This window comes from Tarenaya hassleriana, unplaced genomic scaffold (genome assembly GCF_000463585.1).
Source record: "Tarenaya hassleriana unplaced genomic scaffold, ASM46358v1 Cleome7, whole genome shotgun sequence".
Lineage (NCBI taxonomy): Eukaryota > Viridiplantae > Streptophyta > Magnoliopsida > Brassicales > Cleomaceae > Tarenaya > Tarenaya hassleriana.
The window spans coordinates 651435-671531 of NW_010969548.1; the positions used below are offsets into that span (position 1 = coordinate 651435).

The 20097-nt window shown below is 37.4% G+C and overlaps 4 protein-coding genes across 5 annotated transcripts; 1 reads left to right on the plus strand and 3 right to left on the minus strand.

The window, feature by feature from the left end:
* Positions 1 to 459: 459 nt before the first annotated feature.
* On the minus strand, positions 460 to 4471 carry LOC104800519 (OTU domain-containing protein 5). Of its 2 annotated transcripts, none has more exons than XM_010523338.1 (9): positions 4315 to 4471; positions 2957 to 3775; positions 2588 to 2749; positions 1982 to 2059; positions 1819 to 1897; positions 1581 to 1726; positions 1301 to 1366; positions 989 to 1163; positions 460 to 863 (listed from the first exon to the last, which is right to left on the minus strand). In XM_010523338.1, exons 2-9 carry the CDS (start codon positions 3593 to 3595, stop codon positions 637 to 639), a joined length of 1572 nt encoding a protein of 523 aa, XP_010521640.1. In that variant the 5' UTR covers positions 3596 to 3775; positions 4315 to 4471; the 3' UTR covers positions 460 to 636. The 2 variants fall into 2 exon arrangements, with proteins under 2 accessions (XP_010521640.1, XP_010521639.1); XM_010523337.2 differs by having other exon boundaries at positions 469 to 863; positions 2957 to 3890.
* Positions 4472 to 8197: 3726 nt separating this feature from the next.
* LOC104800520 (proline-rich extensin-like protein EPR1) lies at positions 8198 to 10539 on the plus strand. The gene has a single exon (XM_010523339.2). The coding sequence runs from the start codon at positions 8278 to 8280 to the stop codon at positions 10324 to 10326; it is 2049 nt and encodes a 682-aa protein (XP_010521641.1). The 5' UTR covers positions 8198 to 8277; the 3' UTR covers positions 10327 to 10539.
* Positions 10540 to 12543: 2004 nt separating this feature from the next.
* Positions 12544 to 13369, minus strand: LOC104800521. The gene is made up of 2 exons (XM_010523341.2): positions 13149 to 13369; positions 12544 to 13057 (listed from the first exon to the last, which is right to left on the minus strand). The coding sequence occupies exons 1-2, from the start codon at positions 13285 to 13287 to the stop codon at positions 12699 to 12701; spliced, it is 498 nt and encodes a 165-aa protein (XP_010521643.1). The 5' UTR covers positions 13288 to 13369; the 3' UTR covers positions 12544 to 12698.
* A 3267-nt stretch (positions 13370 to 16636) lies between these two features.
* On the minus strand, positions 16637 to 17952 carry LOC104800522 (ervatamin-B-like). The gene is made up of 2 exons (XM_010523342.1): positions 17426 to 17952; positions 16637 to 17226 (listed from the first exon to the last, which is right to left on the minus strand). The coding sequence occupies exons 1-2, from the start codon at positions 17895 to 17897 to the stop codon at positions 16661 to 16663; spliced, it is 1038 nt and encodes a 345-aa protein (XP_010521644.1). The 5' UTR covers positions 17898 to 17952; the 3' UTR covers positions 16637 to 16660.
* Between the last annotated feature and the right edge of the window lie 2145 nt (positions 17953 to 20097).

Sequence of the window (20097 nt, forward strand, 5' to 3'; positions counted from 1 at the left end):
TTCCATAAACTTTTACACTGATGAACCATTAAATCCGATTACAAATACTTTTATAACTTCTTATGATTACTACTGAGGTTAGCAGTCTACCCAAAATTATAATTCTGCATATTCACAACAATACCAACTACTAACATTTTACAGATTTTTCCTCGTCTTTTCATTTAACATCTCTACATGCAAAATGATTTAGGAATTAGATTCGATTTAATGAACTACCCTATTACATTATATAAATGTGGTAAATACCCTAAATTTCATAGGTTATTCTGGTTATAAGTTATTTAATTGTAGTATTTCTCTAAGTGAATTCGATATAAATATATATATATATATATATGACATCTAAAATCGAGTCCAAATTTTATCCGAATCAAATATAACAATAATTCAAAAAAAAAAAAATTCAAATCAATTTTAATTTTTAAATAGAAATAAATGAAATAACCAGCCCATCAATTCATGAGCTACAAAACATCATTTCTTTCCGATTAGGTAAATGGAGAGTTTATTATTTATTTATTTATTTATAAGGGAAACCAAAGTCCACAAAAAGATAATACGTAATCTCTGCTTTATGCTGAGCAACACCAAGTGGGTTGTGTTCTTATTTCCACATAACTGAATACTTCTTTATCATTCAGCGGCTTTGCCTTTGCGACGGCTACTGCCACTGGTACTACCGCCGCTGCTGCTCGTTTCCAAGAGATAACATACCATCGAGTCCACGTCGTCCCCAAATATGCTGTAAGCTTCCACCGCTTGCACGTAGCTGAATCCCATCGACACTAACGTCTTCATGCTTCCCGACGTCGTTCCCTCTCTTGTTTCCCGTTGTCCCGTCTCTTTCTCTGTCGGTGGCCCTGTTAACATTCATTGCCCCCATATGCCATTCGTTATATCTCAAGGTATTGAATTTTTTTCGCCATTTTCCCCATGGCCCTTGAGGGAATATGTTGTGTTGTGTAGGAATTAGGAAAACACTCACTAGCCCCTGATGAGGACGTCTCGGCCATAGTAGAGGTGGACGAATCCTTGTGTCCGAGCTGTGGCTTGAACCTCTCCATGAGATACTCAGCCCGGGATGCCTCCATTACAGACCTTTCGATTTCCCTCTCAGTGAGCTCGAGGTCGGAGTAAAACTTCCCCTCCGCCAAAAGCACCTGTGAATAAATAAAAGGGAAACAAACCCATTACCAGTTAAGGGGAACCACAGATCTCAACATATTACAAATCTGATTACACACACACACACACACACACACATATATATATATATATATATGAATATGATACTTGCCTTATCAATCTGTAGGTCCTGTTGAGCCTTTATAGCAGCTTTCACCTGCTCCTTGTCCACGTTTCTCTGAATTAAAGACCATGAAAACTGGTGTGAATATTTGTAGATTTTTCCCAACTGTCCACTTGTATGCGATCAACCAGGAGGAAAAGACACTTAGCAGTGCAAAACAATCAAAGCAGAATTTAATGGGGCTCGAGCTTCCTTGTTGAGTAACAAAAAACCAGGACTGAGACCTTCCTATGCCCCAACAACCACAAATGGGTATAAATGTACTCACCCCTGTGAGGCTACTGAACCCAAGTCCAGCACCAACTGTAAGACGACGTGGATCTACCAAGGAATTGTAATGATTCCCGTGGTGGTAACTCAACCTTATGGGAGGCAGGTCCGTGTTGTAATTTCCGTGGAATATGTTGATAGGCTCTGAAAACATATGTATGTATATGTTCCAAGTAAATTTTTCACTCACGAAGAGAAAGAACAAGACTTTCCATGTCAAACAAACTAGAAAATACCTGTGCTATATGAATAGATGTGGATAGGCCTGTTGTACATTTCAGCTAATGCTTGGATCTCCACATTGTTGCCATAAACCTGTCACCAAGGCAAAACCCCAATTTAGACAGATTGTTAAAGCTAAATGTTAAACATTCCAAACAAATGATAAAACAATCGAACCTTATCCCTTCTTTTCCTTTTCAAGTAAGATGCAAAGCCTTCAGTTATAAATTGGGAAAAGTGATCTCTCTCTTGTTCCTAAAACACCAAGAAACGTCATGGTACACCATCAACAACATTATTGTACCCAGGGAAATGCAAAAGACCTAAAACATTATTTACTTTTGTTACATCATGCATATAAATCTATGGATACATGCCAACACCCTGATGGATGAGCACGGCTACAGTTTGGAGGAAATACCGAGTTCATGTATCACGCATTCTCCCTTAACATCTGATAATATTTCCAATTCCTCTCATTTGCAAAAGATGGGTGCACATCATAGATTAAAAAACAAATCTCAGATAGAAAAGTGTATGTGTTTAAAACTGTTATTCCTTTCTCGATGGATGGAAGACCTAAAACTAACAATACAAGGGCCTGTCCATGAAAAGCCAAATTTTTAATGGGCACACTTTGGCAAGTCCACAACTTTCTTGCAATCACAAGTTTCCAAGGCAAGTTCACTTCATTCATTCAGTGCATGAGTGCGCCGTTCTCTTACGCTGATTAAGAATATACATCACAGGAACAATCAAAGACAGGGAAAAGAGCAAAATTACCATGTAATCCATGCACATTTGTCTAATCAATTCATATGCTTCAGAGTCCCCATAAACTTGATCTGCAACAGCTCGGAAGAGACAGTTTCCATCTTCCATCATCCGCCTAACTTCATAACATTTGGCCCGTCTAATATCAAGTTCAAACTGACGTTCTCTTTCCTGCGAGAAGGAAGAAACTCTTTTAATTAGAAGAAACACACCCAGATACACAAATATCATGGCCATCGTTTCGAAAAGAGATGACCTAATTTCAGTAACTAGTCAGTCTTACAAATACAATTCTTACAAGATGATATACAGAAAGAAATGAACAAGATAGAAAACTATGATATAAAATACATTTTAATTTCTATAAACAAACCTTACCAAATCATAATAAGAGGGCATAAAGTATGGATTATGCTCATCAGCACTGTTGTAGCCGTCATTTTCACCATGAGGTCTTGGAGAAGAAGGTCGTGACCCAGTTGGGGAGCTCCTGGTGGAAGCAATAGAGCGTGATCCAGTCCCTCTTCGTGTTGTTCCAATCCTTAGAGCATTAGAACTTCCCAAGACCGGTCTCCTATTATCAGGGTTTACAGCCGAAAAAGGTTTTGGGGGCGGAACAGGAGGTGGTGGTGGATGAGGGCTATCACCACCACTATGTGGTGAATCACAAACTACACCTTCACTTTCCGCACAAACATTCTCCGAAACCATTAAACCCCCAAACCCTTTAATAAACCCTTCATCATCTTCTTTATCCACAGGTTCATCACTTTCGACCAACACATTCTGAACTTGCTCTGCATTAACATCAGAACATTCAGCATGTTCAGCTACAACAACCTGTTCTTGTTTTACTTCAGCAGTTTCTTCATCTCTACCGACTGTGTAAACCTGAGGGGTATTACTGTTGGTCTGTGGTTCTGTCCGAGAGGATGAAGATGAGCCAGGCGTGGAAGAAGAGCGGCTCGGATTGGAAGGACTGCCTACAGAACCTCTCTGAACCAAAATCCGTGTCATTTTGAGTCTAAACGTGTCAACGTGTCAACAAGACCTTAGTCTCAAAATTAGAGAGGACGGAGACTATCCCTAGGTTTGTCCCTCGTTCTTGCCTTAGGCCCTATGTTGACGATCCCTTGGCAGAAGGATTCCTTCCAACCGAAAGCACTCTCCTTCTCGCAAAACTTTCTCTGCATTCCCCTAACAATTATCATGAGACAAACAATCCTCAAACTTACACAATCAAACACCCTTCTAATTTCTTGAAATTAGATCCGAAAGAATCCTCAAAGACGTCAACTTCACTAGCCCAAAGCTGCAACCAACACCGTAATTAACAAAGGAACAAAAACAAAATCAACAAGAGAAAAGCATAAAACATCCACAAACACCAGTTTGGTTCACGAGAAAATAAGCAGAAAAAAAAAACAAGTGTACCAAAATCAACAACACTAAATTTCTCCCTTCCAAAATTTCCAACTTTCATCCTGATCCGTACACGAAATAAGACACATTCATGAAGTAAATCATCTCTCTCCGCATTTTCCTACCATTTATCAGCAACGAAACAGACACAAACCAAAGCAGAGCAAAGCGGAACACCAATTGAATTGAAAATTTTAGCAGGAAACCAATAAAACGCGTCGATCGAACATCAAGTTATCAAAATACTCCAAAATCGACGCCAAAAAAGCAATTTAAACGAAACCCTAGAGTTGACCTCAGTTGAGGAAACTCACCGAGAGAAACACAAAGTCAGCATGGATGTGAATCAGGCGCTTAGGTTTTCGCGAGAAGAAGATATACACAGATTATATATGTACGTGATGTGTATTCTTGGAGACTAAGGAGAGTAAATTTCTAGAGAGAGAAACAGAGGAAAGCGACGAACTTTATTTTTTGGTAGATGGAGAAAATGTGACGGAGCTTTCTTTTAACGGTGGAGCCGTTGCGAGGAGGTGCGGCAGAAAGTGATGACGTGGACTCCGCGATGTCATCTGTCAGACACGTGTCGAAATCGCAACGGGATTTTCTCACGTGTGAGATATGTTTCGCACTATTTGCAATTACAACCCCTAATATTTAAAAAATACACCATGAATCCATGTACTATCTAAATTTCAATTAGGACCATATTTTTAAACGTCTCTCTGATATGTTTCAAATACCCTTGTGACTGTTACGCTGTCAACTTTTGTTCATATTGATTCGGATGGAGTAGCATTTTTAATAGATCTAAGCGTAATTATTTTAATGGATTTTAGAATTACACAGCCTTTGATGTAAAAAGAGAATGAGAATCCAATAAAAAATGGAATTTACATTCGGTAAATAAAAAAAAACATAAATGGAATGATTCCATTCTCTGACCTAACGGGGTTGAATCTGATAATATAACAATATGTGGTAGAAAGAGAATGATGTATGAATATGAGGGGTAGATTTATATATATGGTAAACGAAGTGGGGGGATTGCGTGTGCGTGGGAGTTGGGTTGGACTCTGTGTTGTGGTGTCAGGAATCCAATTGGAGGATTCTTTTCTCTCAGTTCTTCTGAAATTTCCAGGAACATTCTCAGACCTCTTTTCGCAATAATATTTTACCATTTTTTGTTTTTAAGATATAAACTCTACAGCAGAAGATACGTTAAATAGAAAATGGGAAATTATCCACTTAATTCAATATCACATTTAAACACATGCAAATGATGAACTGTTGTGGGGATTCATTAGAGAGTTTGATGCAAATATTGCATTAGAAATGATGATATGCAAATTTGATTTAGACCTGTTTAATGAAAATTTTACGTTAGAAATTTCTAACCCTAATGTACGATTTATTTGCGTTATAATTTCTCGCACAATATTTTTGTATTAGGGATTTTAAACGTAATTCCGTTAGTATTTGTGCTAACCATATCAACGCAATTAATAGCATTAATCCGAATGTGCTTTTTCCATTAATTTGTTTTCATATATATTCGATGACGCAACTTATGAGTGAAACTTTAGATTGCTTTGGCTCATATTTTCTGGAAATTAATATGCATTTGGTACAAAAACTGTTTATTACATTAATTGTTAGCTTTGAATTTATGAACATCTAACTGTTTTAGGTTCGGCGATTTTGGCTTAGGCTAAAAGAAAACTTTAACATTTATTTACATGCATTGATCGCTTTTATCCAAACCTATGCAAGTACACATAAGATAGGTATATATGTTTGTGTATATAAAATAAGTATATATTTATGTTTGTCTAACTATAGTCAATAAAAAAATATATCATTTCAAATTCTTTTTTATGTTGAGAGTATGAATTTCTAAGACAATGTGTAAAATTATACTATAGAATGAAATGGTTCGACTACCATATATATCTTTTGGAGATTAAGAAATGATAAAGTTTATACGAATTAATCGTGGTGGTCGAGTGGTATAACTGGTTGAGAAAGGTAGGTGTTATTTGTCTCTGGTCCCATATTCGAGCAGTGATTGGAGATATTATCTCCGGATCTTGAGAGATATAATTGGATCGACTGTTAGACCATGATAAATTTCTGAGTAAAAAAAAAGAGTCTATACGAATTAGGCTTTGTTATTTTATTATTCCCATTGTAAAAAAAAAAAAAAAAGGAGTTGGATTGGATCGTGGGTTCTTTTTGAGTTGCATTATTTCAAATCCAATTCGCTTTATGGTATTTATTTTATTTTCATTCCCAAATAGATTGATTGTACGCATTTTTAATTCATTTTCAAAAAGTAAGGTAAAACAAAATTGTTACTTGAAAGTCAGACAGCGAAGTTAACTTCACTGGTTCCTCTTCTTCATGCCTTTTCAATGTCCATTTCTTCTACAACACATTAGGGTTTCTTTCTATATATATATATATATATATTGATGAAGCTAATTCATAGATTGTTATGATTTTTTTAAGATGGTTTCGTTGAATATATTATTGTTATGGGTGTCTGTTTCAGTTCCCATCTCAACCAAACAAAAGAGACATATCAAAAGAAAATTTGATATAAATTCAAATACATATAATTTTTTAAATTGAAAAAAATGGAATGCGAACTAAATATCGAAATAACCAAACACAATCGGAACTATTTTATAAAATAAACATTGTTATCTATAATTCGGAAACCAAACCAATATAAAAAAACTCAAGTGGACAGAATGTAACACATAAAATCCAAAACGGGTAAGTGAAACAAAATCTGAAATTTTCAATATGTGAGATCGTAGAATTAGGATAATCCTAAAACAGAAACTTGGATTAATTTTTTTTTTTTTTTTGAATTTATAGAATTGTCAAATTTGGATTTACAAAACAACAAATGCCAAAAGACGTTTTTCTTTTCCCTAACATGATGAGCCAAACCAAAACTTAACACTCTACAACTAACCCACGAAGTTACGGCTATGGCCGAAATGTCGAAACCTACAATCCATAACGCTGAAGTTACAGCTACGGCTATAAACAAAACCAGTTCTCATGGGCAGCCAATGTAATATGCGAAAGCGAAAAAATCATCGCCTTTTTCGACAAAGGCTCGGGTAAAAACACTAAACGTTGGCTACATGTTTCATCGTCTACATCCGGACGTTAAACTGCATCTGTCTGGGCCAATATGACAATCATCAGAAAATATAGGCTTCGATCGGGATGAGTTGTTGAGATGATAAGCATATAAAACAAGAGATAGAATCTGATAATATGGGAATTCATGGAACCAGGACATGTTTGTCACTTGCGGGTTTTCCTGCTTCAAACCCGGGATTGAGGTTTTTGTTTCTTTGTTAATCTTCTACTGTCGGCAGAAGAAAAAATCCTAGAGAGAAATTGATGAGTAAATATACAAAAACTTAAGTCAACTATTAGTTCTTACTACTTCTGTCTTCTTCTTCTTCATCATAAATTTTGAGCCTTTGCAATGTTGTCTTCCACTACATTTATATGTCATGTTCTGTAAGATGCTAATTCATCCTTACGTACGAATATTGTAATTAAATCCCGAAATTCCATAAAAGCACAAACTGAATCTCTAACCCAACCGAAATTTATTTCCATGAAAGCACTTTTCAAATCTCTTGGAACTTGTTTTTCATATACTAGTCTAGTATGCAATCTTTCATCATGGGTAATAATCTTTCATAATCCAAATATCCAAATTAAGTTTCATAATTTACTAAAAAAGAAAGATTTTATTTCACATAATAAAAAAGATTAATAAACAAATTAAGTAATCATGATATATTTTCCATTATATATCTCATACCGGGAATGCCTGTATGTTTGTTTACTTCCAACTTTCTAATCCTTGACATTCACCACTATGAAACAAAAGGGTCAAAAGCCACCATTAATGACTCTAGTAAGGAGACAAAGGATTACATAATCAGAAACGGTTTCAAGACAAATCTCATGACACATGTACTACATTAACAAAGAGATCTTACACGGGTTTGAAAGAGGAGCAGAAGATGGTCATAGCAATTTCTGGTCTTTTTGACACGAAACCATAACCGTCGATTGCCGAAAGCTGACCGTGAAAGACGACTCTTTCTTACTATGCCCCCTTAAATTCAGCAGAGATCCTGAAACAATATTCATTGAGATCTCCACCTCCTTTTGTATATTAAAGACTGAAGTGTTTCGGTCTATCTTTCCTTTCCACAAAGTCGCTTACTTACGAGATGATAGTCTCGTTGAGAGAAGTTTTGAGCTTCTTAGTGGTAGTTCTTGCTCTCGGTGCTTCTGTAGCTGCAAATGGTGTAGTAAGAGAAAAGTTTGATCGGTATGAGACTGATCAGTATGGTTACTCGCCTCCTCCTACTCCACCGACATACGGTGTCCCAACGGTGCCGCCACCGAGCCCGCCTATACGGGCACCGCCGGTGACAACACCTCCTACATCACCACCACCAACACCGACATATAGTCCTCCAATTTCACCACCACCTCGATCTCCTCCCATAAGGCCACCACCAATACAACGACCTCCGACACCGACGTATAGTCCTCCGACTTCACCACCACCTCATTCACCTCCGATAAGACCACCACCGGTACAAAGACCACCAACACCAACTTACAGTCCTCCGACTTACCCACCACCCCGGTCTCCTCCAATAAGACCACCACCAATATATAGTCCACCTATAAGGCCACCACCGGTACAAAGACCTCCGACACCAACCTATAGACCTCCATCTTCACCACCACCCCGTTCACCTCCGATACGACCACCACCGGTACAAAGACCACCAACACCAATTTATAGTCCTCCAACTTACCCACCACCTCAGTCTCCTCCAATAAAACCACCACCAATATATAGTCCACCTATAAGGCCACCACCGATACAAAGACCTCCAACACCAACCTATAGACCTCCATCTTCACCACCACCCCGTTCTCCTCCGATACGACCACCACCGGTACAACGACCACCAACACCAACTTATAGTCCCCCGACTTCCCCACCACCACATTCTCCTCCGATAAGACCACCACCGGTACAACGACCACCAACACCAACTTACAGTCCTCCGACTTCACCACCACCACATTCACCTCCAATAAGACCACCACCAACTTATAGTCCACCTGTAAGGCCACCACCTGTACACAGACCTCCAACACCAACTTATAGTCCTCCAGCTTCACCACCACCTCGTTCTCCTCCGATCAAGCCACCACCGATACAACGACCACCAACACCAATTTATAGTCCCCCGACTTCACCACCACCACGTTCTCCTCCGAGAAGACCACCACCAACACAACGACCGCCAACACCAACTTACCATCCTCCGACTTCACCACCACCACATTCACCTCCAATAAGACCACCACCTGTACAAAGACCTCCAACACCAACCTACAGACCTCCATCTTCACCACCACCTCATTCTCCTCCGATAAGACCACCACCAACATATAGTCCCCCCATAAGACCACCACCGATACAAAGACCCCCGACACCAACTTATAGTCCTCCGACTTCACCTCCACCTCATTTACCTCCGGTAAGACCACCACCGGTACAAAGGCCTCCAACACCAACTTATAGTCCCCCGACTTCACCTCCACCCCATTTACCTCCGGTAAGACCACCACCAATACAACGCCCACCAACACCAACTTATAGTCCTCCCACTTCACCACCACCACATTCTCCTCCAATAAGACCACCACCAGTACAAAGACCTCCAACACCAACTTATAGTCCCCCGACTTTACCTCCACCAACTTATATTCCTCCAACTTCACCACCACCTCGTTCTCCTCCCATAAGGCCACCACCAGTTCAAAGACCTCCAACACCAACTTATAGTCCTCCGACTTACCCACCACCTCGGTCTCCTCCCATAAGACCACCACCAATACAAAGACCTCCAACGCCAATCTACAGTCCTCCAACTTCACCACCACCCCATTCTCCTCCAATAAGGCCACCGCCAGTACAACGACCTCCTACACCAACATACCAGCCTCCAACACCATTTCACCCACCACCACTCCTATCTCCACCACCCATTTCTCCTCCTATAAGACCTACCCCTTCACCTCCACCAACACCAACTTACCAACCTCCAAGCTCTCCACCCCCAACACCTAGTTATCAATCACCTCCTTCACCAATATTTTCACCACCTCCACCTACTTTTTCACCGCCACCAACTTACTCACCACCAACACCTACTATTCCACACCCTACCCCGCCGGCTCCAGTTGGTTAATCCCCTCCACAAGGTTATCAAACTCCTCCACCGTATGCATATCATACACAATCTATAGTAACAGACAACTAAGACAACTATTTCGCTTCCCGCTGCAAAAGGGGTGTATGTTAAAGCTTTAAGTATCATATTAGCACATGCACCATCATGCCATGTAGTAATGCATGTTATCCAATCAAATAAATGAAGCTTTTATGGTTAATTCAATATTCATTATGATGTCAAACTACCCACTCCTTTCAGCTTTAAAACAAAGAAAAGTAGGCTTTGAGCATCTATTTGATGTACTGTCGTATTTATGTTTCATTCCTTCGTGATTTTGTTTACAACTGCTATCGTTGATAATTTGATAGGGCATTGGAAGTTAAAAAGATAGGCAAACCATCTAATGTCTAAGTCAACTTCACAGAACTCTGAAAAACCCATGAAATAGTAAACAACACCAAGTTCATATGTATTAAAAGTTTAGTTACTTGATTGTTCCAATATAATGGATTAAGAATACCAAATAAAGCATATTTTTTGGGTAAAAAATCACATTGTACCAATAACTAGAACCAAAGATGTAATCAGTGACTAACTACGAATCAACGTTACAAGAATGCAATGATAATCGATGATCACTCTTAAAACACAACAAGTCAGTAAGTAATACCTATAAGAAAATGAAATATGTCTATTTGAATAAATGAACAATATTACTTATCCAACCATCTATAAAAACTCATGTTCATTACAAGAACAAAATCCCAAAACGCAACACCAAAAAAAATCATTGTCTTGGTTATTTTACAATAAAATCGACAAATAACATATAGTATCTCTTAAATTAAAACATCTTATAATCTGTTGTGAATTCAACTCAGGATTCTGATTGATTGTATTTAAAAAACAAACCTTCGAATTAAATCCATAACACAATAAACAAACAACTAACAAATCTCTCTTAAAATAGAAACGAGTAACGATTTAAGGCGAATTGAACTCAAGAGATCTGATTATTTTTTGTTGTCACCGTAAATCATAGAACGAATATCAGCATGATCAGAAGAATGACTGAAACTCTTGAGAAACTCAAGTAATGCATAGATTTTTCTAGCCATAGAAAATTCCATCACTAGATTGTAGAACAACAATTTCATTGAAATCGATCCAGATTACCATAAAATCCGATGAAACCGAAGTTTCAGAGATTTGTGAGATAAAGGAGAGGGAAAGACATACCATAAGAGGTAGAGATGCGAAAATCTAGAATCTGGTTCTCCGCAAAACTTCTCGAGAGCTTCTATCGAGCCGCCGGAAAGGGGTACTCCATCGCTAGTGGTGAACGTTGAATGCTCCGACGAAACATAGACGATTCTACGAATAAACGTTTTAATTTGTTGGGACACGAATATTTGAAGTTTTGAAATTTCTACGGAATTGGATTTTCTTATAAAAATATTTTTGAATTTCCTTTTAACGTTTCTAAATTTTTAAATAACAAAAAAAAATTGAAATTTTTTAGCTCGATATATTGATTTTTAATGTCTAAAAAAATTTTCAGGTACCAAAAATCTTATCGATTGGAGATAATAATTGAAACGTAGATCTTGAAATAGATGAATACCAGCCACACCGAGATCTATCAAACTTGGATTAATTCTCTTATGACATTAATGTTATTATATAGTAAATTAGATTGTTATGTTTTTATGATTTTATTGGATATAAAAATTATTACGATGTTTTTTTTTTATCAAAATGTTAGCCTCGTATCTTATTTAATTTCAATAAACTTTTTCTGAATTCATTAAATTTTTTTGTTCTTTTAATGCTATTTTATGATTGTGTTTTTCTATCATACTTTATTAATTTTTCTCTATACTGTTTTATGAGTTTTTTTTTACTACCTTGTTTTATTTTAAATAACGTTTGAGATTTAAACATACAAATTAAAAAAACTATAATGTGTCCAAAATATTCTTATTTATTGAATAGATAACTATATCTAAATATTTAAGTATTATCAATCAGGGGTAATATGAAAAAAAAATTATATGAATAATCTCAAAACGTAAATTATTTTGCAATAAAAAATTGTTCCAAAACGTCATTATTCTGCATTTATTTGTTAAAAAACCGAAAGATACTTGTGCGTAATGTAATGTCTAGGAACTATGAATAAACCGGGTGCTAACGGGAAAATCGGTGCATATTGATCGTTCACAAATCAAATCTACAACATAAAAAACCAATATTCATATCCTATGATTACATTATTAAACTCAAACTTTATTAAAAGTAGTTGAAAGCTACAACATTAATAACTAATATATATATATATATATATAGTACACGACATGATATGAACTTTGACATATAAAACCGCTTCATGGGATACCGATGATCGGGAAAAAGGGAGGGAAGTAATAGCTCGTAGGAGCGAGTCCCCACTCCGGTGGAAGTGGCAAATCGACCGTCTTGGAAGATCCGAGGCCCGAAGGGCACGAGATCGAGAAGATCAGCGGCGAAGAAAGAGCGTAACCGTCGGGCCGACCATAGGCCTTGACGATATTCGATTTTACGTTCTTTCTCGAACCATATAGTTGGGTCGGTCCGCCTCGTATCTCAGCCACAAAGCTCGATGGATTCGCCGATGGAAGTTCGGCCATGAAGTCACCCTTCTTGTTTGTTGTCGTCACCGTGAAACGTTTTCTCGTATTTTCGCAACTTACCATGATCTTGATTCCTGAAACCAAGACAGAGATGCGTACATATGTATATATACTTAGGGTTACGCAAAATATTGTTACATCGTTCAGGGTTTGTAATGAATGGACCTGAAAAATCGAAATCGTCGGGGCAATCGGAGCAGGAGACTTTGCCACTGACGAACTGGGAAGCCGAGAGAGCGAAAAAAGGCGATAGGGCTGCGGGGAAGAGGAAGAACGCTAAGATCAGAGCGGACCGGAGAGCCATTGGATCGAGAAATTTAAGCCGAAAAGTCGGAGAAATCACTTGATGAAGGTGATATGAATGAGAAGAAGATGGATATGTATGTATAGAGAGTGAAGTTCTGTCACAAACACAAAAGACATTTTTGTTTGATTTGCTTCATTAGTGAGAGGGACCCAAAACCTGAACTTGGTAGTTGGCTTGCTGTTTAATGGAGGGTGTTATTTCATGATTTTTTTTTTAATTTTAAAAAAATGTATATATGGATGTATATATTAATAACAATTCGTTTTGAAAAGTACTATATATGGGTGTTTAGATGTAATAATTCCAAATTCAAAATTTTGAGTTTTCCAATTCTATTAACTGATCTCATGTCTCTAATCTTGTCGGAAATCCAAAATTTCGGATATCATGCTTATAGGTTATATCCCGAATTTGGGTTTTTTACGTTATAATAAATAGACATAAGAGAACACATTAAACTTAGAAAAATAAAATACTGAATCAATATGGTATACTTATATACACACACCCCATTGCTAAGTGATTTGGGTTTTTTGCTTTTCTCTCAAAATATATAGTGTCAACGATTAGAAGAAAAGAAAAAACAGCTTTTAAAGTTGTTTTTATTGGTATTACATAAATCGACCAACTGATTCTTTTTAAGTTTAGATGTACAACAGGTTTTAATAATAATGGTTAGAATTTCTAGGTATCACCCTAATGCTCTCCGGATACTATATTCAAATTTTGATGAAATATGATCATTAGAATCCAACAAATACTTATCAAACTTTACAACCAAAAGATGGACTGGTTGAAGATTCGAGGAACTTTATGGAAATATTATAAATAAGGGAAATGAAATTTAGAAGAGTCTCGTGTATCTATACAATTAATAAAGCATGGTAACAAAAGTAAGAATTTGGAAGTGTCCTTGTACGTTTTACAAAATATCGGGAAAAAAAAAATATATGAATAAGAACAAGATGACATCTTTTCTTAATTATCATAAAACTTTACGTTCGATGATGATGAGTATCGAACCGAGAATAATTTATAATTGGGGGCAATAATATAAATTTAATTTTATTATGGGGGTAATTAATAATTCTGTTAAAATTTTGTAATATTTATAAAGAAAATATTTGCAAAAATGGTATATATTTGCAATGTCTCACGAACACACACACACACACACATATATATATATATATATATATATATATATATATATATATATATTCTGTAAAGAAAAATCAAAGTCTGGGTACACCCGAGCAAAAAATCAAATCTATTTTGAAAACGTGGTCAACCCCTCTTAAGTTTGTGGGTTGACCAAGTCAACGCGCCAACACGGAAAATGGATGAGACTCGGTATAAATGTGCGTGGCATGAGTGCTTTCTTATAAGTTCGAATTTATTCACACAACAACATTTGTACTTGTGCATTTTCCAACCAAAATAAATAAAAAAAATTTTATATTTGTAACAAAAAGAAATGGAGCTCCAAAGGCTAAAACCTTTGCTTGGTATGTTTCTATCTCTCGTCATCCTTACGGAAATCCACACCGCCGGTTCATTTCCCGACAGCTCTTCCACAACCGGCGATCTGAAACACTACAGTACCGTCGGAGAAGCCACGTCACTTCCCGTCGTCGATTTTCCGGAACACCGGAGACAGCTTCGCGGCGGCAGCGGTGGTCGAAGTGGTGGAGGAAGAAGGAGGAGCCATCGGCGGCGGAACCATCGTCGGCGGTGGAGTAGGCGGCGGAAGATCACCCCCACCTGTTAGGATTCCTCCCGGAGGCCGGTTTGCTAGCGACGGCTACGGTCATGAATACGGTGTCTGGAATTATTTGTCAGTGGTCGTCTTCACGTGCGGTTTGGTTCTCATGCATTAGATTAGATTTAGACTTGCGATTTTTTTCAACGTTTGAAGCAAATTTTGAAACTTAAATAAATGGTTTAATCGGTTAATAGTAATTAATATTTTTAGTTGACGACCCACGAAAAATGACAAGACCGATGTGAACGAGTCTTCCCATTTGCCGGTTTCGTACAAGGGAAATGATAGAGATATCTTTCTCTACACGGTCCAATAATTGTTGTATGAATTTTAATTTTACTAGAAAATTGGAATATAAAAATCATATCCACACGAAAAAACAAAAAAAATAATAATTTTGTCACCTATATATAATTAAAATATCCAACGACCAAATGTATGGTAGAGAGAGAGAGAGAGAGATATGTCACATATGCGTACACATAAATTAAGAAGTAGATTAAGGTTCCAAACAGGTACATATACATATAGATATGTCATATGTGAGTTTATATATATATAAAAACTTAATAAATAAATCATATACGGAGAATTGTCACAGTAAATGCGTTTGAAATTTCGACATTGTTGCAAGGTCGTGTCCGTCGGTCCAACTGTACGAGGATTATAAAGTGCGTGAAGCAACCAGAACATATCATCACGAGGAAGACGAAACTGTATATTTCATTACAAGAAACATTCAGAATCAAACTAAGATAATAAGAACATATCGCACCAAGTTTTCATGACAATGGTATATAAATAGACGTTGCCTGTCGACATATTTCTGGTGTCCAGATGTTATATACACGAAACAAATCTTTAATTAGGGTTACAACAAATGCTGAAACTCGTGCCTCACTTGTTGCTATCTCTCGTGGTTCTTACACGAATCCACGCCGTCGATTCATTGTCCGGCGCCTCGCTCTGAGCCGTTGATTTGAATCACGATGCCGCCAGTAATTTTCCGGTCTGGCGGAGGCAGCTTTCGGGAGGAGGCGGCTCTTCAGGAAAAAGGAATAGAGACCGCGTTGGCGGCGGCGGTAGGTGGAGGAAGTGGTGGCGGCGGCCACCGAGGTGGTGGGGTGGTGGCTATGGCTGTGGCGGCCAAGGAAACAGAAGCGACCGCAACGGCAGTGGCTGTGGCCACCGAGGAAACGGAGGCAACCGCAACGGCGGCGGGGCGGCAATTGTAACGGTGGTTGTAGCGTTAATGACATATCTTTCAATTTTTCCCTAGTCTTTGTAATTGCAAGCTATTTGGTTTTGTTATTTTACATTTTTAATGTTAATCAATTATCTTTTAACATGAATTTCATGTGTTTCTTTGGTAAATATAATTATTTTTCCTTTTTTGGGTACGTGATTATTCATGATTTTATCAAGTGGAATGTGATATATATATTATATGCATTTTGTTCCGTAATTAAGTCGGTTACTAAGTTGGTTATATATATGTATATTTTATACATTAAAAGCATTTAACTAAGTAATAAACACGTTAGAACATTTTGTTTTATTGGAAATCACATGGACTTTACATAAATATAACCTGAAAACATTATTTTAAGCGGTCGGATAAAATGCAAACATTGCAATACCACATTTACCCTCAGGAGCGGCCACGTCTTTTCTGATCCTCATGTAACCTTTCTCTCCCCATCCTTGCCCCCATGAGTTCTTCACCAGCCAATACTTCCCCTCTTTCTGGCTCGTTCCATACCCCACAGCCGTGACCGCGTGGCTCAGTTCCGTCCCGCACGGCCCGTCGTACACTCCGCTCGAGTAATGCCTAAACGACGGATCCACCTCCACTCCCACCGGTTGCCTTGCCACCGCCTTCATCAGCTCCGTCTCGCTGTTCTGAATGACCCTGTATCCCTTGATCCTGGCGACGGGCCGAGCGTTTGATCGGCACGATTGTTGCCATCCTCTATAAGGGTAGTCGTTATAGGAATCAATCCCGTTCTTGATTATGTACTCGAATGCTCTATCCAGGTACCCGTAGAGACAGCCTTTGTGGTATCTATCGCAGTCCAAGAGCTGCTGTTCGGACAAGGACACGAGATTGCCTGTTGTGATCTTTGTCAGTCCTTCCACCGCCGCTACGGAGGTGAACGCCCAACAAGATCCTAATATTTTGGATCTATTAGTTTTGGTGGCATGCAAATTCGACTTTTGATCTAACGTAAATAGTATTCTTAGGTTGACAAACAAAACCCTAAATTGCAGCTTTTACGCATAAACGATAAGCATGTATTTTAATACGTACTATAAGGTTGAGATTTATAACAATAAATTTGTAAATCGGCTAGTTAGATGCCGAATTACCGCATTCGCCCTGGTTCTTGACAGAGGTCACAGCTCCTCGCGTTCTCCAGTCCATGTTATCAGGAACATTATTAGCTGCTAGACTCACATTCTCATGCCTTAGCGTATCCGTTTCATCGGATCCCGACAAAGATTTTCCCTTTATGATCTTATCGGACAGCCTCAATCCCGTGAAAGTGGAACGAAATTCCTCGTCGGTCATGTCCGAGAACTGGTTAATGCCCAACTTGTACGTTGCGTTCCCGTTTCTGTTGAAGTTCTCGATGAACTCTAAGTTCTTCTTGAAGATCTCGAACCTCATCTTTTTCTCGGATTCGTTTTCGTAAACACGGCCATATTTAGCCATCCATTGCTCGTGTTTCGGTATGATTAACGTCGTTTCGGCCGCGCTATTTCGACGAGAGGTAGCTGTAGGGATTGTGGAGCTCAGAACAATGGCTAGGATCATAACTAGAACCATTGATGAGTCCATGTTTTTAGGGTAATTTGTAATTAGAGTGCGAGAATGTTGTGTTTATATATATAGATCAGAGATTGTTAAAGAATGTGGATAACTAATTTTTTTCATTCTCACGCGCGTAGTTTGTTATGTGTAAAAACCAAGAGAATGGAATGAAAGGTGAAAATTTAAAATATATTAGAAACAAAAAACAAATAGAACCATAAAAGAAGTTAGTATTAAGAACAAATAAAACAGATGTTAAAAAAAGGATAAACAAAATTTACTAAAGGAGGAAATTGGGAAAAAGGGATAATATTAGATATAAAGAGAAAGAAATACAACCATATGGAGAATTAGAAGGAAATCGAAGAAATTAAATAACAAAGTTTTTTTTTAAAAAAGATCGGATCATTACAAGGAAAATGGGTACACTATTCCTTCAAACAATAATAATTATAACGGTCGATATTTTACAAAAAAAAAAAAGAAAAAAAAAAGATGTATTCGACAGTAAGACGTATACAGAAATTTTCCTAATATAGTAAATATATTTTTTAAACTCTTAAACTTATAAATAACACTATATACTATATATAAAAGGAAACAAAATTCAGATAAGAGAAGCATGGACCGTTTCCCAATATATATGAGCAGAATATAAGCTTCTCAAATGTGTCGTTCTTGGATTTCAGAAAGTAAATATCTATACACCTTCCTAATGAAATCATTTATGAATTAGGTCACAATATATTGATTCTTTGACGGAGAGAGAAAAACTGTAGTGAATGTTTCTACGTTTATGGAAGATAGGTTTCTTTGTTCTTGATCGAGCTTGATGAACAAATCAGTATATAAACCCAAAACACACTACAAGAAAGCCCGAAACTTGTAGAAGAAAGTCAGCCTCGGTTGACTTTGTATTGGAATTCTCGCAAATGACGATTTTAGCCCTAATTCTCTCAATGACAGAGGCTTCCCATGTTCTTCTTCACTCGCATCTTGAATTTGAGAGACAACCTAAGTCGGTTTTAAATGACAACGATCAAACATCTTGGTTTTGTGACACTAGAAATAAATATAAAAAATAAAAAACAGGAGAATATTTGTAGTAAATTCCGGATTCTTCAGAAATCCAAAACCTACGAGAATTTCCCATTTTACTATCTAAATCCAATTTCAAATTATTTGGATTTGAAAATAGATTTGGAACAAATTTGGATTGGGTTCGAATTTCGTGGGTGGATTTCCCATTCGTTAATGTAGCATTTTCTAGATACTAAAGTTGAGTTTATGTATATATTTTTTTTAGAATCGATCGGTCGAAGTCCAGAATAATCTCGAAACTGCGAGCTAGCAATGTAATTTGAATTATACGCTAACTTGAGACTCGAACTCGTGATGGGACAAACGTTTTACATCCTCATTTCACCAGTTTAACTACCCAATTTGGTAAGTTGAGTTGAGATATAAACAACACTAGACGTTGTTTCATTACCACTGATGAAAGAAAATCGAAAGATTTTCATTATACGAGGCTAAGAGTTGGCCCTTTGGATTTGACTTTTCAACTGAATTCTGGAGTTGAAAATGTTTGGGTCGGTTATTTATTATCCAAATGTCGCCATTGTTTTCATTGTGTCAATATATATATATATATATATGCAAAGTATAGTTGAATTTTTCTTGTTTCAAGATTACTTTATATTAAAAATAAGAGTTTCCACTCTTTTTAATATCATCCGCATAAGATTCAACATGACACGTTTTCATTGGTGCTTTGAAAGAATGCCTAAAATAAGTATAAATAAATCCTATACACGTTACCCAAAGAAGTAACATAGGAAATGCGTTTGAAATTTCGTGATCGTGTCTGTTGGTCCAATTATGCGATTATTAGAAAATGCGTGAAGCAAACGGAAATTTCATTACGAGAAACATTCAGAATCAGACCAAAATGATAAGAACGTATCGCACCAAGTTTTGATGAGAGTTGTATATAAATAGACGTACCTAGACATGTTTTTGGTATAAAAAAATTACATATGAAAACAAATCTTTAAAATTAGGGTGTACAAAATGCTGAAACTCGGGCTTCACTTGTTGCTCTCTCTCGTGGTTCTTACACGAATCCACACCGTCGATTCATTGTCCGGTGCCTCTCTCTCAGCCGTTGATTTGAAACACGATCCCGCCAATAATTTCTCGGTGTGGCGGAGGGAGGCTTCCGGGG

What these genes read in the sequence shown, in the direction of transcription:
- LOC104800520 (XM_010523339.2), top strand. Translation starts at nt 8,278, where the DNA reads ATGATAGTCTCGTTGAGAGAAGTTTTGAGCTTCTTAGTGGTAGTTCTT.
- LOC104800519 (XM_010523338.1), bottom strand. Translation starts at nt 3,595, where the DNA reads ATGACACGGATTTTGGTTCAGAGAGGTTCTGTAGGCAGTCCTTCCAAT. An exon ending in AAATGTGCATGGATTACATG is followed by an intron (nt 2,060 to 2,587) that starts GTAATTTTGCTC and finishes TTGGTGTTTTAG; the next exon opens with GAACAAGAGAGAGATCACTT. An exon ending in CATCTATTCATATAGCACAG is followed by an intron (nt 1,727 to 1,818) that starts GTATTTTCTAGT and finishes ATATGTTTTCAG; the next exon opens with AGCCTATCAACATATTCCAC.
- LOC104800522 (XM_010523342.1), bottom strand. Translation starts at nt 17,897, where the DNA reads ATGGACTCATCAATGGTTCTAGTTATGATCCTAGCCATTGTTCTGAGC. An exon ending in CAAGAACCAGGGCGAATGCG is followed by an intron (nt 17,227 to 17,425) that starts GTAATTCGGCAT and finishes CCAAAATATTAG; the next exon opens with GATCTTGTTGGGCGTTCACC.
- LOC104800521 (XM_010523341.2), bottom strand. Translation starts at nt 13,287, where the DNA reads ATGGCTCTCCGGTCCGCTCTGATCTTAGCGTTCTTCCTCTTCCCCGCA. An exon ending in CGACGATTTCGATTTTTCAG is followed by an intron (nt 13,058 to 13,148) that starts GTCCATTCATTA and finishes TCTTGGTTTCAG; the next exon opens with GAATCAAGATCATGGTAAGT.